This window comes from Ovis canadensis, chromosome 25, assembly GCF_042477335.2.
Source record: "Ovis canadensis isolate MfBH-ARS-UI-01 breed Bighorn chromosome 25, ARS-UI_OviCan_v2, whole genome shotgun sequence".
NCBI classification, from domain to species: domain Eukaryota; kingdom Metazoa; phylum Chordata; class Mammalia; order Artiodactyla; family Bovidae; genus Ovis; species Ovis canadensis.
In genome coordinates, this window is record NC_091269.1 from 27101426 (window position 1) to 27127003 (window position 25578).

Consider the following 25578-nt stretch of genomic DNA (forward strand, 5'->3'; position numbering starts at 1 on the left):
TAAACATTCAGAAGTATGATTTCACTGGCAAAGTGCTTAAATCTCTTCAAACAGAAGTCTTTTATTGTCCTACACAGTGGATAGTTTGTTAATTTATTTTTTAATTTGTTTAACTTTCATGGAGTCATTTCTTAAATACCTCACTTGATTTCTGTAAGTGTACAGAAAAATTGTCTAATTTATTTAAATGACAACTATTGTGTAGAAAAAGACATTGTCATTTAGACGGAATTCTTTGAGAAGCCACTGTCCATCAGCAGAAATGGTGGGCCTCTTCTAAGAAGGAAAATGAGAGGTTGCCGTATCTGCTGTTGAGGGCAGTGCAGAGATGCCCGAGTAATGCAGTTTCTTGGTGTGTCCTGTGGTTGTTCATGATGGGATGACAGATGACACTACCTGTTTGTAGCATGCTTTGTATGCCTACCATCAGGGTTTTCTGTGGGGCCTTTTCAGGTTTAACCTTCACCTACAGGGGGTGAGGTAAACCTCAGTAGTATACTATTTGGCACAGGCTTGTAACCTTCCATTGAATGCCTCAAAATGAAATCGGGGTGAGAGAGAGTCAGCTTTGTTACAGTAGCCAATTCAAAAGGGAAAATACTTGCTTCAGCAGTCATGGTCTAAGAGTGTTCAGACATATTCAAACAGAAATTAGGTTAAACTCATGGCTTTTCTTGCCTGGAGAATCCCGTGGACGGAAGGAGCCTGGCGGGCTACAATCCATGGGGTCGCAAAGAGTCAGACACAACTTAGTGACCAAACAATAATGATTTACAAAATGACTTACAAATCTAAGGTTAAGGGACTTCCCTGGTAGTCTAGCAGGTTAAGACTTTCCCTTCCAACGCAGGCAGTATAGTTTCAATCCCTAGTTGGGGAGCTAACACCCCCTGCCTTGGGGCCAAACAAACCAAAACAAAACAGAAACAATATTGTAACAAATTCAATAAAGACTTTAAACGTAGTCCGCATCAAAAATCTTTAAGAAAAATCATAAATCTAAATGTAAGTGGCAATTATAAGATTGTATTAATCTATTCTCCATATGTTTACTTGCCTAACCTAAGTTTTTTTCAAATTTTTTTTTTATTGAAGTATATTTGCTTTACAGAATTTTGTTGTTTTCTGTCAAACCTCAACATGAATCAGCCATAGGCATATACATATATCCCCTCCCTTTTGAACCTCCCTCCCGTCTCCCTCCCCATCCCACCCCTCTAGGTTGATACAGAGCCCCTGTTTGAGTTTCCTCAGCCATACAGCAAATTCCCGTTGGCTCCCTATTTTGCATATAGTAATGTAAGTTTCCATGTTGCTCTTTCCATACATCTCACCCTCCCCTCCCCTCTCCCCATGTCCATAAGTCTATTCTCTGTGTCTGATTTTCCATAGCTGCCCTGTGAATAAATTCTTCAGTACCGTTGTTCTAGGTTTTGTCTATGTGTGTTAGAATACAATCTTTTAAAATATGCAACACTTCACAGATTTTCGTGTCTTTCATGCGCAGGGGCCATGCTAACCTTCTCTGTATCATTCCAATTTTAGTATATGTGCTGCTGAAGTGGGCACTAACCTAAGTTTTACTTAAAGTTTATTTTAAAAGTTTGGATTATCTCCTCCTATTGTACTTTTTCTTACTAATTCCATTGGCTAGAACCCCAGAGGCAGGCTGTTATGTCTATAGCAGAACAGCTAGCCACGGAGTGCCATGTATCCATATCTGTATGAATTAATATTTCAATAAAGTCTTAGAACTTTCAGTCTTTTTCCTTAACAGGAATTTGCTATTAATAAGAGACATGATCAGGAGCCATTCAAATTATTCTTGGAGCACACGAAATTTGGGGGGTTGTGTGGTGTCATCTGGATTATGGGTCAAAGAAAAGCCTGAACTAGAAGTGGGAACTTTAGAGAAGTAATTATAGAATACTTGTCTCGATTTGAAAAAGTCAACTTCATACTGAAATGGAAGGCCAAGGCCCCGTTTTGCTTAAGAGTCCACATGCTCAGGTTTTGAGGAGCTGTTTGGATGTATGAAACTTTGGGTCCTCTAAGAAGCAAGGGCCAAGCTGTCATAACCTGTTCGGGCTGCCATACAAAATACCATAGCCTGGGTGGCTTAACAGAAATTTATTTGGCTGAAAGTGCAAGATCAGGTTGCCAGCATTGCCAGTTTCTAGTGGGGGCTCTCTTCTGGGCTTGTGGATGGCTGCCTTCTCTGTGTGTCTTCACATGGCAGAGAAAGAGAGGTAAGGGAGAAAGTCAGGTGGGAAGAGAAAGAGAGAGACAGCAGGGAGCTTGCTCATCTTATAAGGGCACTAATCCCATCATGAGGGCCCTGCCCTCATGACCTCATCTAACCCTGATCACCTCCCAAAGGCTCCATCTCTAAGTACCATCACATTGGTGGTGAGGGCTCCAACCCATGAATTTGAGGGGGACACAGACATTCAGTCGGAGAAAGCAATGGCACCCCACTCCAGTACCCTTGCCTGGAAAATCCCATGGACGGAGGAGCCTGGTAGGCCGGGGTCCATGGGGTCGCTAAGGGTCGGACACGACTGAGCGGCTTCACTTTCACTTTTCACTTTCATGCATTGGAGAAGGAAATGGCAACCCACTCCAGTGTTCTTGCCTGGAGAATCCCAAGGACGGGGGAGCCTGGTGGGCTGCCATCTACGCGGTCGCACAGAGTCGGACACGACTGAAGTGCCTTAGCACCAGACATTCAGTGGAGAAGGAAATGGCAACCTACTCCGGTATTCTTGCCTGGAGAATCTCATGGACAAAGGAGCCTGGTGGGTACAGTCCATGGGGTCGCAAGGAGTCGGACACGACTGAGTGACTAACACACACACACACACACACACACACACACACACACACAGACATTCAGTTCGTAGCAGAAATGCTAGAGATTTGTTGGAGGAAATGCCTGTGGAGGATAAGATAAGGGGAAGCAGTAGATGGCAGGGCGCCTTCAGGCCTAGTGCCTGGCTGACACTTGTGCTGTGGAGAGAAGGGCTTGGGAAAGAAAAATCTGATTCTGCAGAGTGGTCCTCAGGCAGGTTCAGCTGGGCTGATGGGGAGTCCCTCAGCCTCAGCTGCGCTCAGAGGAGCCCCACTTGTGGCAGGAATGGCCCCACTCTGGTGCCCCTCCCTTGCTCAGCCTGGGGCTGGAGTAGCCCTGAAGAAGTGTGTCCTCAGGGGGACGCAGGGGTAGATTCAGAGAGTGGCAGCTGGGGCGTCAGTTCTGTGCTGTGTGACATCTAAGCAGCGTCTGCAAGGCTGTTGCAGCAAGGTGGCGGCTGTTCTTGTGTTTTGCCGCGCTGTGTGGCACGCGGGATCTTAGTTCTCCAACCAGAGATGGGACCTGAGCCCCCTGCAGTGGACGTGTAGTCTTAACCCCTGGAATACCAGGAAATTCCCACCAGTGGTTGGTGGTTGTTTTTTTTTTCACCTTGGTCAGAACCCCAGTGGCCAAACATGGAATTTGCCAATAAAACCCTTTAAGTATTTTTAAATCACTGAGGGAATATACAAGGGAATACATTTCAGACACAGTGGCCTCTCTGAATTCCATTTACTTCAGAATATACATTTTAAATGAGATCATTGACAGGCTGTGTGTATGTGTTAGTCGCTCAGTCGTGTCCGACTCTCTGCGACCCCATGGACTGTAGCCCCCAGGCTCCTCTGTCCATGGGATTCTCGAGGCAAGAATACTGGAGTCGGTTGCCATTTCCTTCTCCAGGCAATAACAGGTTAGTTAAGTTATAAATTATACACATTAAAAAACTTTTTTTTTCATCAGAAAGGTAAGTTACCAGTACCCGTGATGTCTGGTTTGGTATTCATTATGTCATACCTTGTTGTTGCTTCTGTATTATCCTTTTTAAGCCCCTTCAAGGGGCATCAGAAGTCAGTCCCTGGGAAGAGGGTTCCAGCCCCTCTCCTCTTGCAGAGGTGATGTCTTTGGTGATGGGCCCTCTAGGAAGTCTCTATTAACAAGTGACAAGAACTTGGGTGAGTGACGGGTAAGGGTGAACTCTTTCTCTTGGCCATCATTACAGAAACCTCTGCCAAAGAAGGCCTGCTACTTTGGTGTCAAAGGAAGACCGCTCCTTATAGAAATGTGAACATTCAGAACTTCCATACCAGGTGAGCAACCAGGGCCCTGGGGTCCTTATATGCCTTCTGGAATATGAGGGGACAGGGGGAACAGTGTTTATTTATTTCAGTGTCTCTTCCTGTCTGTGGGGCGTTTTCTGTATGTAGTAGAATTCAGGCTCTGGACTGATTGATGCTTAGGGTCCCACTGGGGAAAACATGGGATTCAGGCTAGCGAGATTGGTGCTGTTCGTGAGCATCATGCAGGGATACGGCAGGGATGGCTTCTCAGGGACAAGGAGAGATTGAACTAGGGTCTGCATATCCCATGTACGAGGTCCACTCTGTCCCTCTTGTCTGCAGTGCCCAGAAGATGTGTCATCAGTCAGCTTTGTAGGCTGGGATTGGAGAAAAGTAGAAAAGGCCTGTTTGAAAAACTATAGGGAGCTGAATGAAGGAGGTCCAGAAATGATGTGAGAGCGTGGTTTCTGTCCCTTGCTTCAGTCTTTCCTTTTGCCAGATGTTTATGTTTTTTCCCTTTATGTGATAGGGATACCCGTGAATATAAATGGGTCCCTAGTGCTCATAGATGAGAGAAAGGAAATGAAGGATACAGATGAGCCCCCAGGACCAGCTGGGGAGGTTCATCTAGGGAGATAAGTATTATTACGTGTCCTGAGTGCACACAGGTGAGGAGAAGCCTTGCTGTTCCTACAACAAGCAATCAGGATGAGAGGACCTGGAAAGGCTGCGACCTGTTGGGTGAATGTCAGAGGCCCAGTCTGGCCTTCCACTTACCTTTTTTTCTTCCTCTGGCCCAAAATGGGCCTGAGCCCTTCAACAGTGTAGTCCCTGGGGTCTCCTTCTTCCCCACCCTTCAAGGCACAGGACTCCCGCTCCTGGTCTTCAGTGAACCTGCTGCTCATCACCAGGGAGCTCATAGCCTGAGGGTGTCTGGGAACACAGTGGTGTCTTTGGACAGAGCGGAAATCCAGACTTTCCCAGCTAAGTCCTTCAAGTGCTTACTCGTCATTGCCTTAAAACAAACAAACAAAGCAATAATAGAAAAGAACCCTATGAAGAAGGATAGGGGAGAGTGGAGGATTTCGGAGTGTACTAAGGAGCATGCTCTTGGAGGAAAGTGTGTCCTGGGCGTTTCAGGGTGGACTGTCCTGGTGTCTGTCTGTTGGGACGACTCCAGGGACTTGGAGGAGAGAGAGAGGAGGAAGCCAGACCTGCCAGGCCCTGAGTGGGGAGAGGGGCACTGGTTGGGAGGAGCATCTTCCCTCCGTCCCTGCTGGTTCTCCCAGCACAGAACTGACCAGCGCAGGAGAAGCGCTGCAGGGAGGGAGTCCCAGGCAAGGCTGAGCCTGAAGCCGTAGATGGAATCGAGACTAGTAAGGGGGTGGCAGTCCTCGGCAGACCCCAGGAGAGAAATGAGTATTCCCTGGGAAGGGGCCACGGCGTCACTGGGTGGGGGAGCGAGGGAGGTACCTAGGGCTCCGGGTCCCAAATTCCAGGCCAACATATGACCAAGGGCAGACCCTTGCCGCTGCTGTCGCCGCCTCTCCATTAACCCGAGTTCCTGTTCCTCCCGACTGTGACTGTCGTGCAGCTGGAAAGACGGCCTTGGACTCTGTGCGCTCATCCACAGACACCGGCCCGACCTCATTGACTACTCAAAGCTGAACAAGGTCATTTGGGGGGCCCGGCATGCTGTGTCCACCCTGCCCCCAGCATGTCGTCTGAGACTGAGCCCGTCGGCCCTGAACTCACACCAGCACCCAGGCTGCTGCCAGGATGCCCTCCCGGCCGGCCCTGCGAGGGGTGAGGACAGGAAGGGTGGCCGGGAGCGTGCTTACCCGTCATTTTAGGGCAGGACAAGACCCAGAGCCAGGTTACCATTGTGGCCCACATTACGATGTTTGTTGTATTGGCTTGGCTTTCTATGAAAGCTTTATATATGTTTCTTAGAGATTTTACTTTCCCAGATTGAAAATACGGGAAGTGAAGTATCTATCTGGGGAAGGAGATGCAGATACCCCAAACCTTGTATTTAAATTCCTTTTATCTTTTCTGAGGATTTAGTTGCTGACCTATTTACTCAGAGTTGATTAACTTGTTTCTCACACAAGAGATGCTTCATAATTACCTTGCTATTGATGTAAGGTGTCAGTTGCACCCTTAGAAAATAGGTTTGGGGGATTTTTGTTCTTCTCTTTTCAAAAAATTCAGCTTACGAAAGTTTTTATTTTTTTCAGGTTAGGAAAGTTTCATTCTCCTTTTAAGCTTAAGCTTTTATTGCGCTTGAGTTTCAAATAGTCTGAATTCTTTCTTTAAAGTAGTTTGCACGTATGATCTGTGATGGAAAAAAGAAATCCTGCCCCCTTCTAAATCTTGCAGTGGACAGTCTATCCGCCCAGTAATAAGGCCATGTAAAGACTTAAGACGCCCCATGACCATTCCTGCCAGGGCGTCAGGCACATATCCCCCCTGCTGCTGGTGTGCTTGGCTGGCCGTGCACCTCAAGTTGCTGTGTTTGGTGTGGAATCTGGTCTTTGCTGCATGCTTCTCTCACGGTGTGGCCCGTGGAGGGTGGGGTGGAAGTGTGTGCTGGCTTTGGCCCCCTTGCAGTTGTCACATGCTCACCACCCTCCCCCCTGACCTGTCTTCACTGACCATGGGCTAGCATATGAAAAATGCACTTGTGTCCTGAAGGTGAGAACTGTGGTCCTCAAATGGAAGATTGCCGAAGGCAATGGGCAGCCAGAGTTTTTCAACTTTCCCAAGTGTATACTCTCATCCCAGAGTTATTCTGAAACGTAGAGACAGTGTATATTTTTTTCAGTTGCTGTTTAGCTTGTTTGCAAAATGAGGGAATTATGCTAGAGAGACCTAACTTCATTAGCCGTTTATAAGGGTCAGTTTTTAGTGATCATTCGCTCAGTCGTGTCCGACTCTTTGCAGCCCCATAGACTGTAGCCTGCCAGCCTCCTCTGCCTACCGGGCTCCTCTGTCCGTGGAATTTTGCAAGCAAGAATACTAGAGTAGGTTGCCATTTCCATTACTCCAGGAGGTCTTCCCAACCATGGCCTTGAACCTGAGTCTTGTGTCTCCTGCCTTGGCCGGCGGATTCTTTACCACTAACGCCACCTGGGAAGTTTTTATTATGAAAGGTCAATAGACATGTGTTAATTGGCCACCTATGATCAGTAAAAAAAATGATAATAATGAACAATACCAGCTAATACTTTGATAAGCTCTAGATTAGGCTCTTAATAAGTATATATATTTATTATGTATGTATTAGTATGTGTCATGCAGCTGGGTATTACTTTTAATATTAATACATGTATTTTATGTATATTATACGTATACAGGGGCTTCCCCGGTGGCTCAGCAATAAAGAATCTTCCTCCAGTGCAGGAGACAGGGATTCAGTCCCTGGGCTGGGAAGATCCCCTCGAGGAGGGCATGGCAACCCACTCCAGTATTCTTGCCAGGAGAATCCTGTGGACAGAGGATCCTGGTGGGCTATGGTCCATGGAGTCGCAAAGAGTCAGATACAGCTGAAGCCACTGAGCATACACGCACAGTCTTGCAGTCTTCATAACGCACAGTAAACTATGTAATGTCACGTGCCTATAAAGTTGCCTATAATAAAATCTTATTATCCCAGATTTACAGATGGAGAAGAGGAGAATTTTGTGATTTGCCCAGGGTCACATACCAGTAGCTGAGCCAAGGAAACACTTAATTGCCATGTTTTATGTCAAGTCACATTCTCAGTGAGATACCATTCACAAAGTCTCTGAATTATTGCTTTGTTTTTAATGCTGAAATTTTTCTTCTGTGTTAAGAACAAAAAGAAACTTTTACTCACATATTTGGCTTTATAAAATTTGCATAAAATGTGCAGCTAAGACTCCCCTTATTATATGGCTGCTTTTAATAAAAGGATTATATGCTTTGTGAAGACAACATGGAATTGAAGAAACATTTTGCCTAAGATGATAGTAAACTCTGAGAGGCCAGGAGGCTTGCTTTGGTTTCTTCCTTGAGCACTGAACATCTTTGAAGCCTGCATGTTTTAAATGTTTCACTATATCAAAGTGATCGTTCTCATTGCAAAACATTGCGGCTTCTGAAATGTTTAAATGGCCTTGATGGTAAAGTTCATTATAGTCATCTCTGGACTAACATCACTTCTCATTTTGATTTTTCTGTATTATATACTCCCCCATCCCATTTCAGATTCATGATACTTAATCTCTTTAGAAGATAAAAAAGAAGAAACATTAAATACATCTTATAATTTTTCAATATTTCAGTTAAAAACTTCTGGTTAAATATACTTTGTTATGTTACATATATATTTAACCAGTTTTACTGTGGATGACAAACACAGTCATAAGAACAAAAATTTCTTCATAGTTTTCATTTATAATATTGTTTCTATGGTTTCTTTAATAATTTGATTTTTAAAATTTAATATTCTCCAAACCAACCTTTGGCTCTTTGTAGCCATGTTGTAGCAATATTTAGTGATCTAAAAGTTTCATCTAAACAGGCTAAAAGCAGAATTTTCTTGTATTTAAAACATAAATAAATGTAAAGTTAGTGTTGTACTAATAAATATTCTCCATGACCACCTTCCAGATCTGGAAAAAATGTATGTTTCATGCTTCCTTTTGGAATCATCTAAATTTTTGTTATCAAGAGTTGGAAATAAATGCTAAGATATCCAGGGTGGTTTCTTTTTTCCCCCATTCATGAGAAGATACCTCATAACTTTCCTCCCAGCCACACAGTATCTGTTCTCTCAGACTTTTTGCTCACATTTTATAAATTGTGCATGGATTGAGTAATTTTTATGTTATTTTTGATGTTTCTCTAAATGTTTGAAGTGTTTGGGAAAAGATAAGAAAGAAAATCTTATACTATTGTAGTTATGTATGGATGGGAAAGTTTCATCCCTAAAATGAGGCATATAAAAAAAATTCATTAAGTGCTGTTCAAAAAAAACATGTTAAAAAGCTGGTTATATTCTTTTCCATGCAGGATGACCCAATAGGAAATATCAACCTGGCCATGGAAATAGCAGAGAAGCACCTGGATATTCCCAAAATGTTGGATGCAGAAGGTGAGATGAAAATCGTGTTTACTGACTTACAGAAAATCTGTGGGCTCCCTATGTTACAGCCACACATGGGGACTTGTAAATTGTATAGCTAGGTTACATCTGAAGCACTGGGGTCCCTTAGAAGTTTCTGTCATTGGCCTCATAATTATTAGCATATTTCATGTGTAGGTAGTTCAAAATTATTTTTTAGAATCCTACTCAAAGCCAAGCCAGCAAGACTAAAGTGAAAGGACTTGGTGAAAGGTTCAACTTTGGCAAAGAAATGGAATGCTTTGGTTTGTGATTTTCAATGGAAAGCTTCCTATCTTAATTTAATTTTTTAAACGACATAAAGTTACTTCTTTTTTTAACTACATAGGCAAAAATTTAACAAATAAATCTCCTTAAGCTTTAAGACTCCACAAGGGAAAAAAATCGTTCCCACTAGAAGTTATGGAATCACAATGTAGGCTATAGAACAGTTAACCACCGTGTGCCTCTCAGACTTTCACGTTTCATCTTTAATTTGTTCGAGTTAAATTTAGTTTTGTTGGAGCTGGAACCTCTCAGTATGTTGCAGTTTAGCAGCCCTCATGCTGGGGACTGGTTCCAGTACTTTTCCTGCCCTTTTTGTGAGATGAGTTTGTGTGTTTTGCCCTGGCACAGCATTGAAAGTGCACATACACGGACATCATTCCCTTATTTCATTTCACTTATGCATGAATCACTTCTCACTCAGCAGATACTTGATGAGCACCCACCATACACAAGACCCTGGAGATGCTGCAGGGGATGATGAGATGTGTAAGGCAGGGCCCAGCCCTCAAGGAATTTATATTACTGTGCTCGTTGTTAATCTTATTATTCTCTGTTGTGTTGCTTCTGCTAATTAGCATTGTTGGGGGGAAATGAAGAGCTTAGTTCTAGTCAGTTGTCAATCTTCTGTTCTTCCTTATTTTTGGTGACTGTATCCCAGCTGCCCTAACAAAATACCACTAAGTAGGTGACCTGAAACAACAGAAATTTTTTCTGTCTTAGTTCTGTAAACTGTAGCTCTGAAATCACGGTGTTGGCAGGGCCGTTCTCCCTCCAGAGCCTGTGGGGGCGGACCTCTTCCGGTTCTTCCAGCTTCTAGAAGCCCCAGGTGTTCTTCGGCTCCTTTTAGCATTGCGCCAGTCTCTTGACTGTGTTTACACGGCCACCTCCCCTCTGCGTCTGTTTCTGTGCCTCTTCCCTCTTCCTAAAGGATACCAGTCACCGTGGATTAAGGGTGCGTCTCTCTCCAGCATGACCTCATCTTAACTCGATCACATCTGCAAAGATCTACTTCTAATCAGGTCACATTCACAGGTACCAGGAAGCAGGACTCCGCTTGTCACTTGGAGGGCCACAGTGTAACCCAGTCAGTGATCTGTCCGTGAGTAGTCTAGCTTTGCCCGTTTGTCAATGGCCATTTTACCAAACACCTGTGATACTGGGTGTTAAACACACTTGAATACATTCTTCACAGTCTACTTAACGGTTTTTCACAAACTCATTAGAGGGAGAAAGGCAATGAAACAATGAAGTCTCAGCGTAGAAAAAGTACCTTTTTCTTCTTGTCCATCCATCTTCTGACCTGCGTTTACATTTGGGTGGTGTGTCCTTTAAACTTTCCATACAGTAAATACCTGTGCAGAGTTTGCCACTTGAATGAACCTCTAGGATACTGAAGAGAGGAAAAAACCAGTGGCAGTAAATCCATCTGTTCCGTCACTGATGCCTCCCTGACTTCTGACAGTGGAGGGTGAGCTTGGAATTCCCCGTTACTCTGGCAGGCTGATCATCCTCTTGCTCCTGGCTCTCCTTGAGTCTGAGTCCTGGTCTGGGCGTATCTTCTGCTTATCCTGAGTACATGGGATATATACGTTGGCACTCTGTTCATTTCCTGCTCCATTGTGACATCATTGCCTCTTATTATTTTTCCTTTTTTGTTTTGTTTTTAATGGTTCAGAAAAATGCTTATGTTTGATATTATTTTCTTTGCAGAGTAGTTTCTGTAAGAGTCTTCTGGCAAAAGAGTTATGAACTTGAGTGGCTTGGGTGTGGGGCCTGCGGTGGTGTAACCAGCTCCCCCGCAGATCGTCCCCCATCGTTAATTATCCTCTGTGTGTTTGCCACCTGCATCCGGACTCACCGTCCCCACAGCTTCGTAGCAACATGTTCCTCCCTGTGTCGCTCTTTCATTGTAATGTCGTAAATGCTAGTTTCCTCCCCTCAGATCATTAATCGCTTCGGCAAATCCTTGCCTCCCTCCCAGCAACCCCTAGCCCCCCCCCCCCCACTCTTGACCTTTCTTCCTGTCATTTGTGATGGTCTCTGAACTCTGAATGGAGTAGCTAATTGGGCTACCCACCCATGAACCTATAATAAAAACTGGTGAGATTCTTTCCCATCTTAAGTACCTTCCACACTTCTTAAAAAGCTGTGAGAGTTGTTTCTCTGTGTTCCTCCCTCCAGTGAGCACCAGATGCAGATTTGCCGGTGCTCATGGTCTGTGTGGACCTACCGGAGGCCCCCTGGTGACCCCGGGATGCCCCCTCTGTCCAGAGGGAGGGAGCACAGTTGTGTGTACTCAGGGGAATTCTGGAGTTCCCATTCCAGGCATGGGTGCCACTTACTTGCTTGTTTAAGGCTTTTTGGAGCTGGCCGTGCCCTTCTCTCTGGCGGTTCTTAAGATGTGCACACAGAGTAAGGAATTTGCAGATGTGACTTCTTTGATTTGAGCCAAAGTTTGAACATCAGAAGTGTGTGGGCAAGGGGGAAGATTCAAGATTTTGGCCTCTCTGAGAGGCCTGCTGCTGTTGGAACATCCAAGCAGTTAACCTTCTTTTTTCCACACGGATTTAGTCTATGCTGCCAGACCTGATGAGAGAGCCGTAATGACTTATGTCTCTTGTTACTATCATGCTTTTGCTGGTGCGCAGAAGGTGAGGATGTGAAACATAAGTCGCCACTCACCTCTCGCCTTCTGTGTCTTGATTTTTTTCTTCAGTTGTTTTTCTCTCCCCCATCCCCCAACTCCTTGGAGTAAGGAGATCCATCTGGTTCCAAGGAAGTAGTCCTTTGTTTTTTTTCAGTCAGTTTTTCTTTGAAACGTACTGTCTATGCAGTAGGTAGTATGCCATTCGTGTTCGTTTTCTAGAAGGTTCCATGCTGTTCCGCAAGCCCACATCCTATTGATATCCTCTGGAAATCCGATGGCGAGCTTTCACCTTGGGGAATTCCACGGCACCTTTTTAAACTGCATTCTGTCAGTGACTGAACTGAGTCTCAAGTTAGAAAGCTTAATAATTCAGCCACAAATGGGGTGGCCCAGGTGAGAAAGGAAGAGCGTATGTCCCCGTGGTTCTGTTTTCTCTCTTCCTGGTGGTTGTCTTGGCAGCTCCTACGCACGGTGGCGAGAGTCATAGTAAGAACTTCAAGTCCTGTAGACCCTTCTTTTTAGAAGTTCTGTTACTCAGGGTGGTTTCTATCAATGGCATGGTAAGTATGGATAGAAGGATGGAAAATCTGCTGTCTTCAGTGAACTTCATCCCCGTTTAAGTGAGGACGGCGCACAGAGCAGAAAGCCAAGGCTTAGGAGGGAGGGCCGGGGACGTGGCGGCCACAGCGGGGCCAGAGAGGTCTACTTGTCCTCTTGCGTCTTGCGAAGGGACACACCTTGCTCACAGCCAAAGTGGCAGATGACGTGATCCGCTTAACAGGCAGGATCCCGCAGGTCCTTAGGCAGTGGGAGCCAGCTCTAATAGGCAGCACCCGGGTTCCCAAAGGAATACCTTGCCTACACTTAAAAAAAAAAATACCCACCCACGGTGGGAGAGAAACCCTCATTTTGACGATGTAAAAAGAAATGTGCTGGTTGAAAGCACTGTGTTCACGAGCGTTCCGTTCTGTACAGCCTTCCTAAAGGTCAGGATGGTGGGTCCAGGAAGCACAGAAAGTCAAGTGTAAACAGTTTGTTCTTCCCTTTGTTCACCCTGGTTTCTGCTCTTCATCGGTGTGTATGTCTGTTCTCTGTGTTATTTTTCCCTCCCTCAGACATTGTGAACACTCCCAAGCCCGATGAAAGAGCTATCATGACATACGTTTCCTGCTTCTACCATGCTTTCGCGGGCGCGGAGCAGGTATTTAACCCTCGTCTATCCGGTTGCCGTGCTGCCCTCGTGCACTGGTTTCAGTTATGTGTTCACGTGTGCGCGCGAGCACATACGTGCATACCTGGGTGTGTGTCCATGCACTTACACCTTACCTGGGACTCTTTCTGAGTGTTTTGTAATGACCTAACTTGGCAAGTTCCAAACTGTGAATGCTTTTTTACTTAACAGCGTTACCTTTCAAGTTCTTGAAGTGTTCTTAGCTCTCTGTCCTTCTAAGATATTGCTCATATTTCACTAGTCAATTGTGGGAAATACTCATGCTTTAGGAAAAGCAAGAGCCATGAAAATTGGGCTGCCTTGATTGAGTGGTGCAGGGGGATTTGACCAGGAGGAGTGGACACCTTTTCAGGGCCCATTTTCATTAATAGTTCTCTTCTACCTGGATGCCCTTCACTGTTCGGTGACCTGTTCAAACATCTTGCAAGACGAATATTAATGTAACTGAAATAGTGAAAAGATAACAGTGTTAAAACCTCAAAAAAAACGCATACTCCTTAACCAACAGCCTGAGGGACATCACAGGTAGGTGTCCCTCTGTTTTCTCCCTGGTCCCCTGTTTTTGCCTCCTGCCTCTTCCTGTATCTCTACTTGCAGTGTTCTTATAGATGGGGGTGGACAAGGGATGTATTGTTTCTGTGATCTCTATAACTCTATAAGACCGTCTCCAGCAAATGGTAGTAATTGAAAATTGGCCCCTGTGAGGGTTTCAGAAGCAAGGCTTGGGACGAGGCAGGAGGTCTGGAAGCCAGATGGGCCTCATGGTCATGGTTTAAGGTGGCCACTCCTAGCTCAGGCTCCCCACAGAAGGACAATAGAAAATTATTGATACCACAACAGCTACTCAGGTGGATTAAACAAAGTCTTAAAGCAGGTTCTGTTCCGAGAAAGGATCCCAGCTAACACATTCTATGCGTTCATTTTGGGAGAAGAGGGCTTCTGTGAGCTCAGGGCAGTGACAGGTGTATTCAGAACTCAGTCCTCTCTGCTTTGATATCTAATGTGATTGGAGAGTTCCTGCCCTGTAGTTCTGAGGTTGGTTAGAGCAGCAGTCACCAACCTTTCTGGCACCAGGGACCGATTTCAGGGAAGACAGATTTCCATGGACCAGGGTGGGGGATGGTTTCGGGATGATTCAAGTGCATTACATCTACTGTGCACTTTATTTCTATTTTTATTACATCAGCTCCACCTCAGATCATCAGGCATTAGATCCCGGAAGTGGGGGACCCCTGGGAGGGCTCAGGTGGACGCCCAGGGACCAGAGATTTTTGTTTCTGCGACCCATCGATTTCTGTTACTAACTTGTTCGATGTTCCACAAAGCTCATGTTTTCAACTAACGCTAATCTTCCTGTTATTCCCTACAGTATATTCACCTTGCTGTGTACGTCTGTATGAAACTGTCCCAAAGGAGTGCAATGACCCATAGTGTGAAAGAGCCATATCCTCAGGCTTACCCCACCAGAACCTAGAACCTGCACCATTTACAGCACGTGCCACCTCCGCCCTGCCGCCTTCCGCCTTGTGTATGCACGTCCCTGTCGACAGAGCCGTCCTGTTTACCTATTGTGTTTTACAGGCTGAGACAGCGGCTAACAGGATATGTAAGGTTCTTGCTGTGAATCAAGAGAATGAGAGGCTGATGGAAGAATATGAGAGGCTAGCGAGTGAGGTAAAGGAAACGGGTCCCCGCGGTCTTGTCCATTCCCTCCCTGAGGGTGAGAAACAGAGGGCGAACACGGATTGTCAAGTGTTTTGTTTTGTTTTGTTTTTTTCTTTGCATTTTTCATCTCGGGTAGAATAAAGTAGGAAACTCCACTAGCTCTCAGGAATTGTTCATCTTGTAGCAGCTTAATTATTGGCACAAAGATCATGCTGCAGGTTGTTCTAAGCACTGCAGGGCATGGAGGTAGCTTGCATGTTACAAGGTGTAGTAAGAAGCTCTGCACCTCCGGGGTTGGACTCCCCTGGATGACATTGTGTTCCTTGTTTTTTTCCTGCCTCATTGGCTTCTGACATCACATTGGATGTGCTCTGAATTCAGAATCCCGGCTTCACGCAGTGACTTAGGAGCTAAGGAACATGTACAATCCATAGTGAGAGGACAGAGGCTCAGCCCTACATTTGAGCACGAGTTTCCAGGATGCCTTTTTACAGCTCTTCAGTCAGGTTCTTGGTTAGAGTAGCACTTGCCACGCTGCTCTTCTTTTTGTTCTTATTAGAGTATAAATATTAACTAAGCAGGACCAGAGAAGCCAGGCGGCTTAGTGGTGAAGAATCTGCGTGCCAGTGCAGGAGATGCAGGAGACTCAAGTTCGATGCCTGGGTCGGGAAGATTCCCCTGCAGGAGGACATGGCAACCTACTCTAGTATTCTTGCCTGGAGAATCCCATGGACAGAGGAGCCTAGCAGGCTATAGTCCATGGGGTTGCAAAGAGTTGGCCACAACTGGGCATGCGTGCAACAAAAACAAAGTGGCCCAGGGTGAGGTCCACAGCCACCTCCTCTCTGGATTGAACTCAGCCACAGTGACAGTAGCGGAGAACAAGTAATGTTTGCTGTGAGCTACTCAGGCTCAAACTTGGCCTGTCCTGGGTAAAGCATCGGAACACTTGGAATCAATTTTCCCAAGTGGTTGCGTGTATTAGTCCAAGCTGATGCTGTTTTTACTTTGTCCTGTTGTGGGAAAATTCCATTTGCAGCATCATTTAATGCCAATGATCCAGCTTCAGGGTTGAAGTATGACCAGGACCGAAGGACAGATGCTCCTCGGTGATGATAACCTTCATTTTCTTTCCTGGTCCTTTATTCATCCTCTTCAGATAGACCGTGCAGGGCATTTGTAAGGCCTTGGTGGTAATTCAAGAGAAAGATGCATCCTTCATTCTTGGGATTCATTGCCATTTTCACCTTCATCCTGTGGATTTCCTTGAAAGTTAGCTATTAAAATACACTTTGGCATTGAATCAGTTCCAGATTTACAGTGCTTTTGCCTAATAAATAGACCCATTAGATTTGAGCTGATTGAAACTAGAAATACATTTTAAGTTAAACCCAGTCCTTTCCTGATTTTATTCCACCACGTGAAGTTGTTTTTTTTTTTTTTTCCATTTGAAAGCTCCATCCAGCATTTGTCTGCTCATGTCTGTCCCCAAGTTTCTTGTAAATGTCTCATTTTTGTAAAACATGCCTTGTGCTGACTGTAAGTTTTCAACCTGTGCACTTGGGCAAGGGTGAGTGGCCCTGGGTGGGGACTGAAGTCTCCATTTGTGCTCTCCTTACAGATGGGGCTGTTACAGACTTCTATAGTCTCAGGAGCTTTTGGTCAACCCATTCCCAATTGTTAGATGCCTCTGTTTTATAACTGGGGGTCAGTGTGCTGGTGTTTTTAGCAGTGGTTTTTTGTTTTTTTTTTTTTTTGGTGTGTGTGTGTGTTTCGGGAGCAGCTTTTGGAATGGATTCGGCGCACGATCCCCTGGCTCGAGAACCGGACTCCCGAGAAGACCATGCAGGCCATGCAGAAGAAGCTGGAGGACTTCCGGGATTATCGCCGGAAGCACAAGCCTCCCAAGGTGCAGGAGAAGTGCCAGCTGGAGATCAACTTCAACACTCTGCAGACCAAGCTGAGGATCAGCAACCGGCCGGCCTTCATGCCCTCCGAGGGCAAGATGGTGTCGGTGAGTAGCCGCTTGGCCCCGGGGGCACCGCGCTCTTTTTTTTCATTAAGTCCCTCCTCTGATTTGCTGCTGAGAGGAGGCACTGACTGTCATTTTGACCCTGTGGCCGCTTCCTTCTGGATATTTTCTCTCTGCCATCACGCGGTCTCGCCTCTCCCTGCTGTTGGCGCCTCACGAAGAGCAGGCCTCTCACAGACACCTGGTGGTGATGGTCCCTCCCTCTCCTCCCCGCCTCTGGGTGGACCGGTATATCCATCACGTACCTCTGTTCCCTCTGTTACCACCTCCGCGTTTCACCTTCTCCAGGGCTCAGTCCTACGTTTACTTCCCTCTCTGCATATCAGTTTCCCCCACTCTTCCGAATCTTTCCCATCTGCGTTAGGAAGCAGTCTAGACTCTGCCAGCAAAAATGAAAACCTCCTATGACTCCACATCTCCCCACAGCAGCTGCCCTATTTCTCAGCTCCCTTTGCAGCAGGACATCCAGAGAGAATTCTTTATGGTCCTTATTTTTGGTTCCTTCCTGTTCCTTTACTTCGTTTACTCTTCAATGTGCAGTAAGGAATCTGGCTTCCTTCCCCACCTGCATGGAGACTGTTCTGTTCAAAGTCAGCAGGATCCATGTTGACAACCCAGTGGTCCCTTCTGCTTTCATGTTCTCTGTTGCTGTGACCATGGCTTCCTTGAAACTCCTTCCACTCTTGAACTTAGCTGAGTTCCTCCTGCCTGACCACTGAGTCCTTCCAGTCACTGCTCACAGCTTTGCTTCCTCCCCTGAGGCTATAGGTGGATGGTTTCTGGGTCAAGGGCTCCTGACTTTCTCCTCTGTCTTGACACCTGCAAGTGAACTCATCCAGGCTTGTGGCTTTAATTACCAGCTATAATGGCAACGTCTCCCAAATTTGACATCTCCAGCTCTGATTTCTGCCCCAGTTCCAGAGTCATATGTCCACTTGGATGTCTCAAAACCTAACATCCATGAGTCCTTCTACGGCGAGCTCTGTCTGAGTAAACGGCATCACTGACCCCTAAGTTACCGAAGCCTCAAACCCAGGGTCATCTCAGATCCTCCCATTCTGTCACTTTCTTGCATCTGGTTCCTCAGCAAGTTCCGCTGGCTCGGGATCGCACCCTGAATCTGAGCCCTTCTCTCTCCCTCTGCTGGTGTTGCCTGTGCTAAGCCACCAGTGCTTCTCTCTGGACCCTGCAGTAACTTTCTCGCTTGCTTTTCTTGTTCTTTTCCCCCTAAAATGCATACTCTATAACATCATCTTAAAAAAATTTTTTTTTCCTGTGGCATGCCAGCTCCGGTTCCCTGTGGCATGTGGGATCGCGTAGTTCCCCAAACAGGAATCAAACCCACATCCCCTGCTTTGAGTCTTAACCCCTGGACTACCAGGGAAGTCCCCATCTTCTAAAAACATAAATCAGAGTATGTCTCCTTTCTTCTCAAAACCCTCCAGTGACTTTCTAAAATATCTGGAGTAAAATCCAGATCCCTTTTCTGGGATCTGACGTGGTCTGACCCCCACACCACCCTGCTGACCTCATCTCTGGCTGCTCTGCCCCTCACCCATCTATGGACATACCACGTGGTCCTTCCCAAGCCCAGAGTGCACCTCTTCTGCAGGCCTTTAGCTCATCCCTCCCTTCATCATGAACTTGGCTATTCCATCCCTGAGGTCTCGACTCAAAGGGCAGCTCCTCAGAGGGGTCTCTGCTCAGTAACCTGCCTAAAGGAACCACTCTCAAATGCCCTCATCAGTGCCACTTGACTGTGAGTTGTTTTTCCTTAGCAGCACATCACTGTCAGAAATAGTTTTGCTTGTTTAATTCCTTATTTGTTGTCTTTCTCTCCACCCCCCACCACAATTATGAAAACTACACCGGGGCCCTGGGAACTTTAGAGGTGCCGTCCACTCTTATATCAAAGGTTCCCACAGTGACTGGCGCATGTGTGATGCCCGGGAACCAGTTAACGGCTAGTAGAGCCCCGTCTCTGAGTCATTTTGGGGCTGAGTCATTCTGCGGCTTCAGCTTCTAGTAGCCAGAAAGTTAAAGTGTGTAAGCCTTTGTGCATATCTGTAGAGGCATTTAATATCTGTTCACTGATGAGAAGGGCCATCTTAGTCCAAAAAGGCCTGGAGATAATGAAGATGTTTAGAAGCCAAAACATGGGGATGGTTATTTGGGGTGGGTGGGGAGTACAGAGGGTGAAAGAAGGACAAGAAGACACCAAGGAAAATACCGCTGACATCACAGAGGGGATTGTAGGGGAGCCCAGGGGGCCAAAACGTGACGGATGTGCCGTGCTTGTCCCCAACCATCCCAGGACATCGCGGGCGCCTGGCAGCGGCTGGAGCAGGCGGAGAAGGGCTACGAGGAATGGCTGCTGAACGAGATCCGGAGGCTGGAGCGCGTGGAGCACCTGGCTGAGAAGTTCCGGCAGAAGGCCTCCACGCATGAAACCTGGGCGTACGGTGAGTCCTTGGGGCACGGTGGGGCTCCTGGAAAATCAGGGTTGGGTTGCGGACAGAGTCGTGCGTGTGTGCCGTGACCTCTGTCCCCGGTGCCTGTGACCCTGTGGGCAGCTGTCCTCACCCCTTCCTGGTTTGCTGTCCCAGGTCCTGCTGTCAGCAGGTCCTGTCAGTCGTCCCTGCTTCACAGGGTTTTTGTGAAGATTTAATGAGTTCATATTTATAAGGTATTTCAGTTGGTATTTGGCACATAGTCAGTGCTGTGTTGTCATCATTCAATATGTGAACATTTGCTTTCCATGTCTAGCTTTGTGGAATTACATTCTTAAAGGTCATCAACCAGGGAGTAAAAGTGGGTCCAGTTATAACCACAGAAGTTGCCTGACTTAAGAAATATTTGTGCAGAAACAGTTTCAGAGAGAAATTTCTCTATTGTTATTAGAAAAAAAATCACAGCCTGCATTTAATCTCATTAAAAAATAAAGTTTTCAAACAAGCAGAATTGGGCTAATATGGTTGAACCCTTGGGCAGACAAATAAGAGTACAAGTGTTTTATCTAATAATCTCAGATAATTTTCATGGGCTAGTAATTACTAGCTTAACTGAGCATCACACAGGAAAGTCAGATACTTCTTTAGGAATGACACAGACTTGTTATTTAGAATGTGCTCAGTGTGCTTTCTGGACTTCCCAGGTGGTGTTAATGGTAACGACTCGCCTGGCAGTGCAGGAGACTTAAGAGATGGAGCTTCTATCTCTGGGTTGGGAAGATCTCCTGGGAGAGGGCACAGCAACCCATTCCAGTATTCTTTCCTGGGAATTCCACGGCCAGAGAAGGCTTCAGGCTACAGTCCCTAGAGTCGCAAAGAGTCGGACGTGACTGAAGTGACTTAGTGTGCATGCAGTGTGCTTTCCACCCTTCCAGAACACACAGGGGCTCAAGGCCTCTTTAGCAGAGTGACAGCCTGAATTCTAGCTGAGATATTGTCTCTGCCTCTTCAGGGCTGTCCTCCTTTCTCCCTTCTCTTGGTTCTCTGAAATGACCCAGGGCTTTGCACAGAGGCCAAAGCCCTCACACTCCCTTGCCTCAACCCTTGCAGGCAAAGAGCAGATCTTGCTGCAGAAGGATTACGAGTCGTCAACCCTGACGGAAGTGCGGGCTCTGCTGCGGAAGCACGAGGCCTTCGAGAGCGACCTGGCCGCGCACCAGGACCGCGTGGAGCAGATTGCCGCCATCGCCCAGGAGCTCAAGTATGTGCTGCCTGCGGGCGCTGCCGCTGACATTGAGCCCTGGGTCCAAGCGAGGACCCCACAGAGAGCTTCCCCAGGCATTCCCAGGGAGGGGGCCATGGGGGCCTGCCTTTCCTGTCCTGTCCTAAATGTCGATCCAAGCCAAAGGATGCTGTGATGGGATTTGTCCTGGTTTTTTTTTTTTTCTTCTTTTCTCCTAAGCTTTTTATTTTGTATTGGGTTTTTTTTTTTTCCCCTCAACTGTATATTTTGTATTGGGGTGTCAGGCCTTCCCTGGTGGCTCAGACAGTAAAGAATCTGCCTGCAATGTAGGAGATCCCTGGGTCAGGAAGATCCCCTGGAGAAGGAAATGGCTACCCACTCCAGTATTCTTGGCCTGAAGAATTCCATGGACAGAGGAGCCTGGAGGGCTGCCGGTTCGCAAAGAGTCAGAAACAACTGAGCGACAAGACTTTCACTTTCAGATAGCCAATTAACCGTGTTGTGGTAGTTTCAGGTGAACAGCAAAGAAACTCAGCCATACATGTACATGTATCCATTTCCCCCCCAGACTCCCCTCCCATCCAGGCTGCCACATCACATTGAACCAGCGTGCTCTGTAGTGGGTCTTTGTTGTATCCATTTTAAATATAGCAGTGTGTACATGTCCATCCCAAACTTCTAACTGCCCCTTTCCCCCATCCTTCCCCTACCTGGCCACCATAAGTTCATTCTTTAAATCTGTGAGTCTGTTTCTGTTTTGTAAGTAAGTTCATTTATATCATTTTTGTTTTTAGATTCGGTCTATAAGGGATGTTATAGGATATTTCTCATTCTCTGTCTGACTTGCTTCACTCAGTATGACAATCTCTCAGTCCATCCATGTTGCTGCAAGTGGCATGATTTCATTCTTTTTAATGGCTGAGTGACAGTCCAGGTCCTATTTTTTTTTTTTCCTTAAAGAGTGACACTGACTTTTGCGCTGGTCCTTTGGTTTTGGTAGTGTCCCTGTGTCCATCCATCGGGCAGTACCCCCACACCCAGCACAGGCAGCTCCGCTTCCAAGAGGATGAGAAACAAGCACTCGGGATGGGAGCATGGCTTGCAGAGGGGGCCTCACCCAGGCCTGGGTGCATGAGATGGCCCATATTACCCCCCGCCCCAGGAACCAAAGACCAAGACGCCTCCAAAGGAAGAGATATTAAGGCTGCACTTTCCTTTGTCATCAAATAAGTGCCGTTTCATTTGCATGCTCTTTATTTTATGGGAGGAGCTAGCATGAGGTTGAGGCCGGGGTACTTTAAGCCCCAGTGGGTGTTGTAGGTCCCACTGATCCAGATGTTGCCTCTGGCTGTGGCCATCCTTCCAGAGAGGGGCTTCTCTGTTGTTCCTAAGCCTTCTTCTTCTTTTTTTCTTTTAAGGTCCTTGCTCCCTTTCATAAATACAAAATTCCATTCCCTACTTCTCTATCCCTCATTATTACCACTGATAGATCTGCACAATTTTTAGAGCCTGTCACATAATGATAACTTTAAACAACCAATAGTAAATGTTTCTTATGATAATGTTACATTTTAAGACTCTCATGTTCCTCTCTTTTGACTGGAGCGAATTCCTTAATTAACAGAGATGGCTTCTTTTAAGAGTATCTTCTCATCCAGCCTTGCCCAAGTATATTCTCAAATATTTGTGGCCTTCATATCCAGTTTTCCACTGTACTTGTGGCTTTACTGTTGTCTTATTTCTTATGCTTCTTGAATGTTGGCCATCTGGCTGCTTGTTAACAATTTCAAATTAAAAAAAAGGGAGAGAAACACGAGCAATTTAATGTTCTATCATAGTTCCCATAAATAATTTGGGATGGTTTCAAGTATCACTCATAAAAACTAAGTAGCAATTTTATATTATTATTATTCCTGGCATCCCCAATGTGTATTTCTTTACTCACTCAAGAGAGGAACCACAGAATCTAAACCTGTGTTCATCTTACTATTATTAGTCTCCCTTTCCTTTTTACCTTTTCTAAAATAATGAATGTTTATGCAGTCCTCAAAGTACAAAAGAAAAGAAAATACCCTGCACAGCTATGCACACCCTAAGTCCTTGAAACTCGGTATGTGTAGAGTTGCTGCTGCTGCTGCTGCTGCTGCTGCTGCTGCTGCTGCTAAGTCGCTTCAGTCGTGTCCGACTCTGCGCAACCCCATAGACGGCAGCCCACCAGGCTCCCCCATCCCTGGGATTCTCTAGGCAAGAACACTGGAGTGGGTTGCCATTTCCTTCTCCAATGCATGAAAGGGAAAAGTGAAAGTGAAGTCGCTCAGTCGTGTCTGACTCCTCCATCCATCCATGGGATTTCCCAGGCAAGAGTACTAGAGTGGGGTGCCATTGCCTTCTCCGTGTGTAGAGCTAATATGTATGAATTAGAAATTGCCCTGATGATAATCACAGAAAGCTGTGATCGATGCCTCCACTGTGGATCAGTAGAAGGTTCCTGGGCTTTTAGTTCTGAAATCTTCTGCTCTTTAATAGTTGCATTTGAAGAGCCATATCCTTTTCACTTTGTATTCAGGGCTGTGCATTGCTGCCATGTTTTGGTTGGTTTTGATTTTCTGGTTATAATAATCGCAGAATCTCAGTCCATCTCAGTTAGTGGTGTGTGTGTGTGTGTGTGTGTGTGTGTGTGTATGTGTGTGTGTACGTGTGTACAAAGCTGCTCTTAAGAACTGGATCCTTTAGGTGATTGGGAGTTTCTTACCCACAGAAAGCATACTCACATCACGACATATGCATCTCCTTTATTCAGAAACAGTGACATTCAATAAAGACGAGTTAATTTTGTTTAAGAGAATAAAAAGCAGGTTAACAAACAGCCATTGCCTTAATTTAGAGTCAAAAGAAGGAATAAGCTTCAGGGAAATGGATTTGGTCTGATAGGAGGGAATTTCCTAAAAGCCTCACTTTGGACCGTTTTGAAAGGAGATGTCTCCTGAAGATGTCTATAAGCCTCCCTGAGTCTTACTTTCATCCTAACTAAAAGGGTGATTAAATTTTGTCCAGGATTCAAACTTTCTATCCCCAGAGACACTAGGTTTGCTTTCTAGTCAATTATTTGCTTGAATGGTAGATTCAGGTAAAAGGGTAAAATCTCACCTCACAAAGACCCCGTTAGGATGTACAGCAGGGCTGGTGAGGACCGGGGACCGTTGAGGCAGAAGTCACGCTGTCCCTGCTGTCACACGAGTGACGTAAGATGAGTCAGTCCTTGTCAGAGAGGAAGGGCTTGGTGCTGCTGGGCTCAGAGTCCCAGCACCTCCGCCCCCCGCCTTCCCCCCGGGACGTGGTGCTCTGTCCAGCCTGGTGCCCTTTGAGAGGAGCCAAGGACACAATGGGGTGCAAGCTGATCCCCTCTCCCTCCCGCACGGCTCATCTGATGTTCCCGTCTCCGTGGCTTCAGCACGGTCCCCGGGACTGTCCTCAGGTCAGATTCTTGGCTTCATTTACAGGTACATCACCACTTAAAAATAATGCACTCCAGGGGCCCGGCCAAGAAAATAAAGGCAGAATAAACTTAACCTGAGGTGTCAAGAGGACAGCTTTTCTCCCTGTTTAGAAATCTGTTGACCAGCAAGAATTTTCCTAATTCTTCCTGTGATCTGTCAGAGAATAGCAATCATGTTTGCAATGCTGAACAAAACCCTGAAATACTCTGCTCGTTCTCTATTACATCTTTTTTTTTTTAATTACTACCAATTTATTTTGAGCCTGTGTCCACTTTTCTTCATGTCATCTGGGAAAGTTCTTCTTCATTTTCCCTTCTAATAGTGAACTGGACTATCACGATGCTGTGAATGTTAATGATCGCTGCCAGAAAATCTGTGACCAGTGGGACCGGCTGGGAACGCTTACTCAGAAGAGGAGAGAGGCCCTGGAGGTGAGTGTCCAGGCCACCTGTTGGCATGACACCTTCTAATAGAGCTTCCTTTGCTAACTCACTGTTATTCATTTTGTTTTTCTGTGGCATGATGTGTATAAACCAAAACAGATTGTGGACTTCCCTGGTGCTCCACTGGCTAAGACTCTGTGCTCACAATACGGGGGTCCCAGGTTCGATCCCTGGTCAGGGAACTAGATCCCACCTGTCGCAACTAAAGATCCCGTGTGCCACAACTAAGACAGAGCACAGCCAAATAAAATAAATATATATTTAAAAAAAAAAAGCTTGTGTAGTGATTAGAGCTTCTACAGAGAACATGAAAATCAGGAGAACAAGGAAAATGGAAAGTTGGTAGTTTTGTTGTCATTTATCCATATGGCAACAACATGCCCTTTTGAAATAAAAATATAAAAATCCAGTAGTAATGAGATAATGGTATAAACTCATTTTTGTGAAATAATAATGGCAGTGAATTTCCCAGCGTCCTTATCTAAGAGTAAGTTGAGCTGAGACTGAGTCAGGACATAAGGAAGAATGGAAGTTGAGACATTCAAAAGGAAGATGGCAACACACGTTGAGGTAAGTAAACATGGACGTGAAACAGAATCAGGATGAATCTGGCCCTATTCAAGTATAAGACTTGGAGAAACAGAAGTAAGTGGCTGGTTTTTAGCTGAACCTAATCATCTCTCAAGATTTCCCCAGTGGCTCAGTGATGAAGAATCTGGCTGCAGTGCAGGAGATAGAGGAGACACGAGTTTGATTCCTGGGTCGGGGAGATCCTCTGGAGGAGGGCATGGCAACCCATTCCAGGGTTCTTGCCAGGAGA

General features: G+C 45.9%; 1 protein-coding gene and 1 non-coding gene across 2 annotated transcripts in view; one reads left to right on the top strand and one right to left on the bottom strand.

The window, feature by feature from the left end:
* Window positions 1-25578, top strand: part of ACTN2 (actinin alpha 2) — a 77130-nt gene that overhangs the window by 35318 nt on the left and 16234 nt on the right. The window contains exons 5-13 of the mRNA XM_069571610.1: window positions 4074-4161; window positions 5726-5804; window positions 9172-9253; window positions 13313-13398; window positions 15010-15102; window positions 16877-17107; window positions 19440-19587; window positions 20686-20836; window positions 24638-24746. Coding sequence (XP_069427711.1) covers window positions 4074-4161; window positions 5726-5804; window positions 9172-9253; window positions 13313-13398; window positions 15010-15102; window positions 16877-17107; window positions 19440-19587; window positions 20686-20836; window positions 24638-24746 — 1067 coding nt within the window. The remainder of the gene's footprint in view (window positions 1-4073; window positions 4162-5725; window positions 5805-9171; window positions 9254-13312; window positions 13399-15009; window positions 15103-16876; window positions 17108-19439; window positions 19588-20685; window positions 20837-24637; window positions 24747-25578) is intronic.
* On the bottom strand, window positions 1463-1569 carry LOC138430632 (U6 spliceosomal RNA). The gene has a single exon (XR_011253316.1). It is a non-coding gene; the product is annotated as a U6 spliceosomal RNA (small nuclear RNA).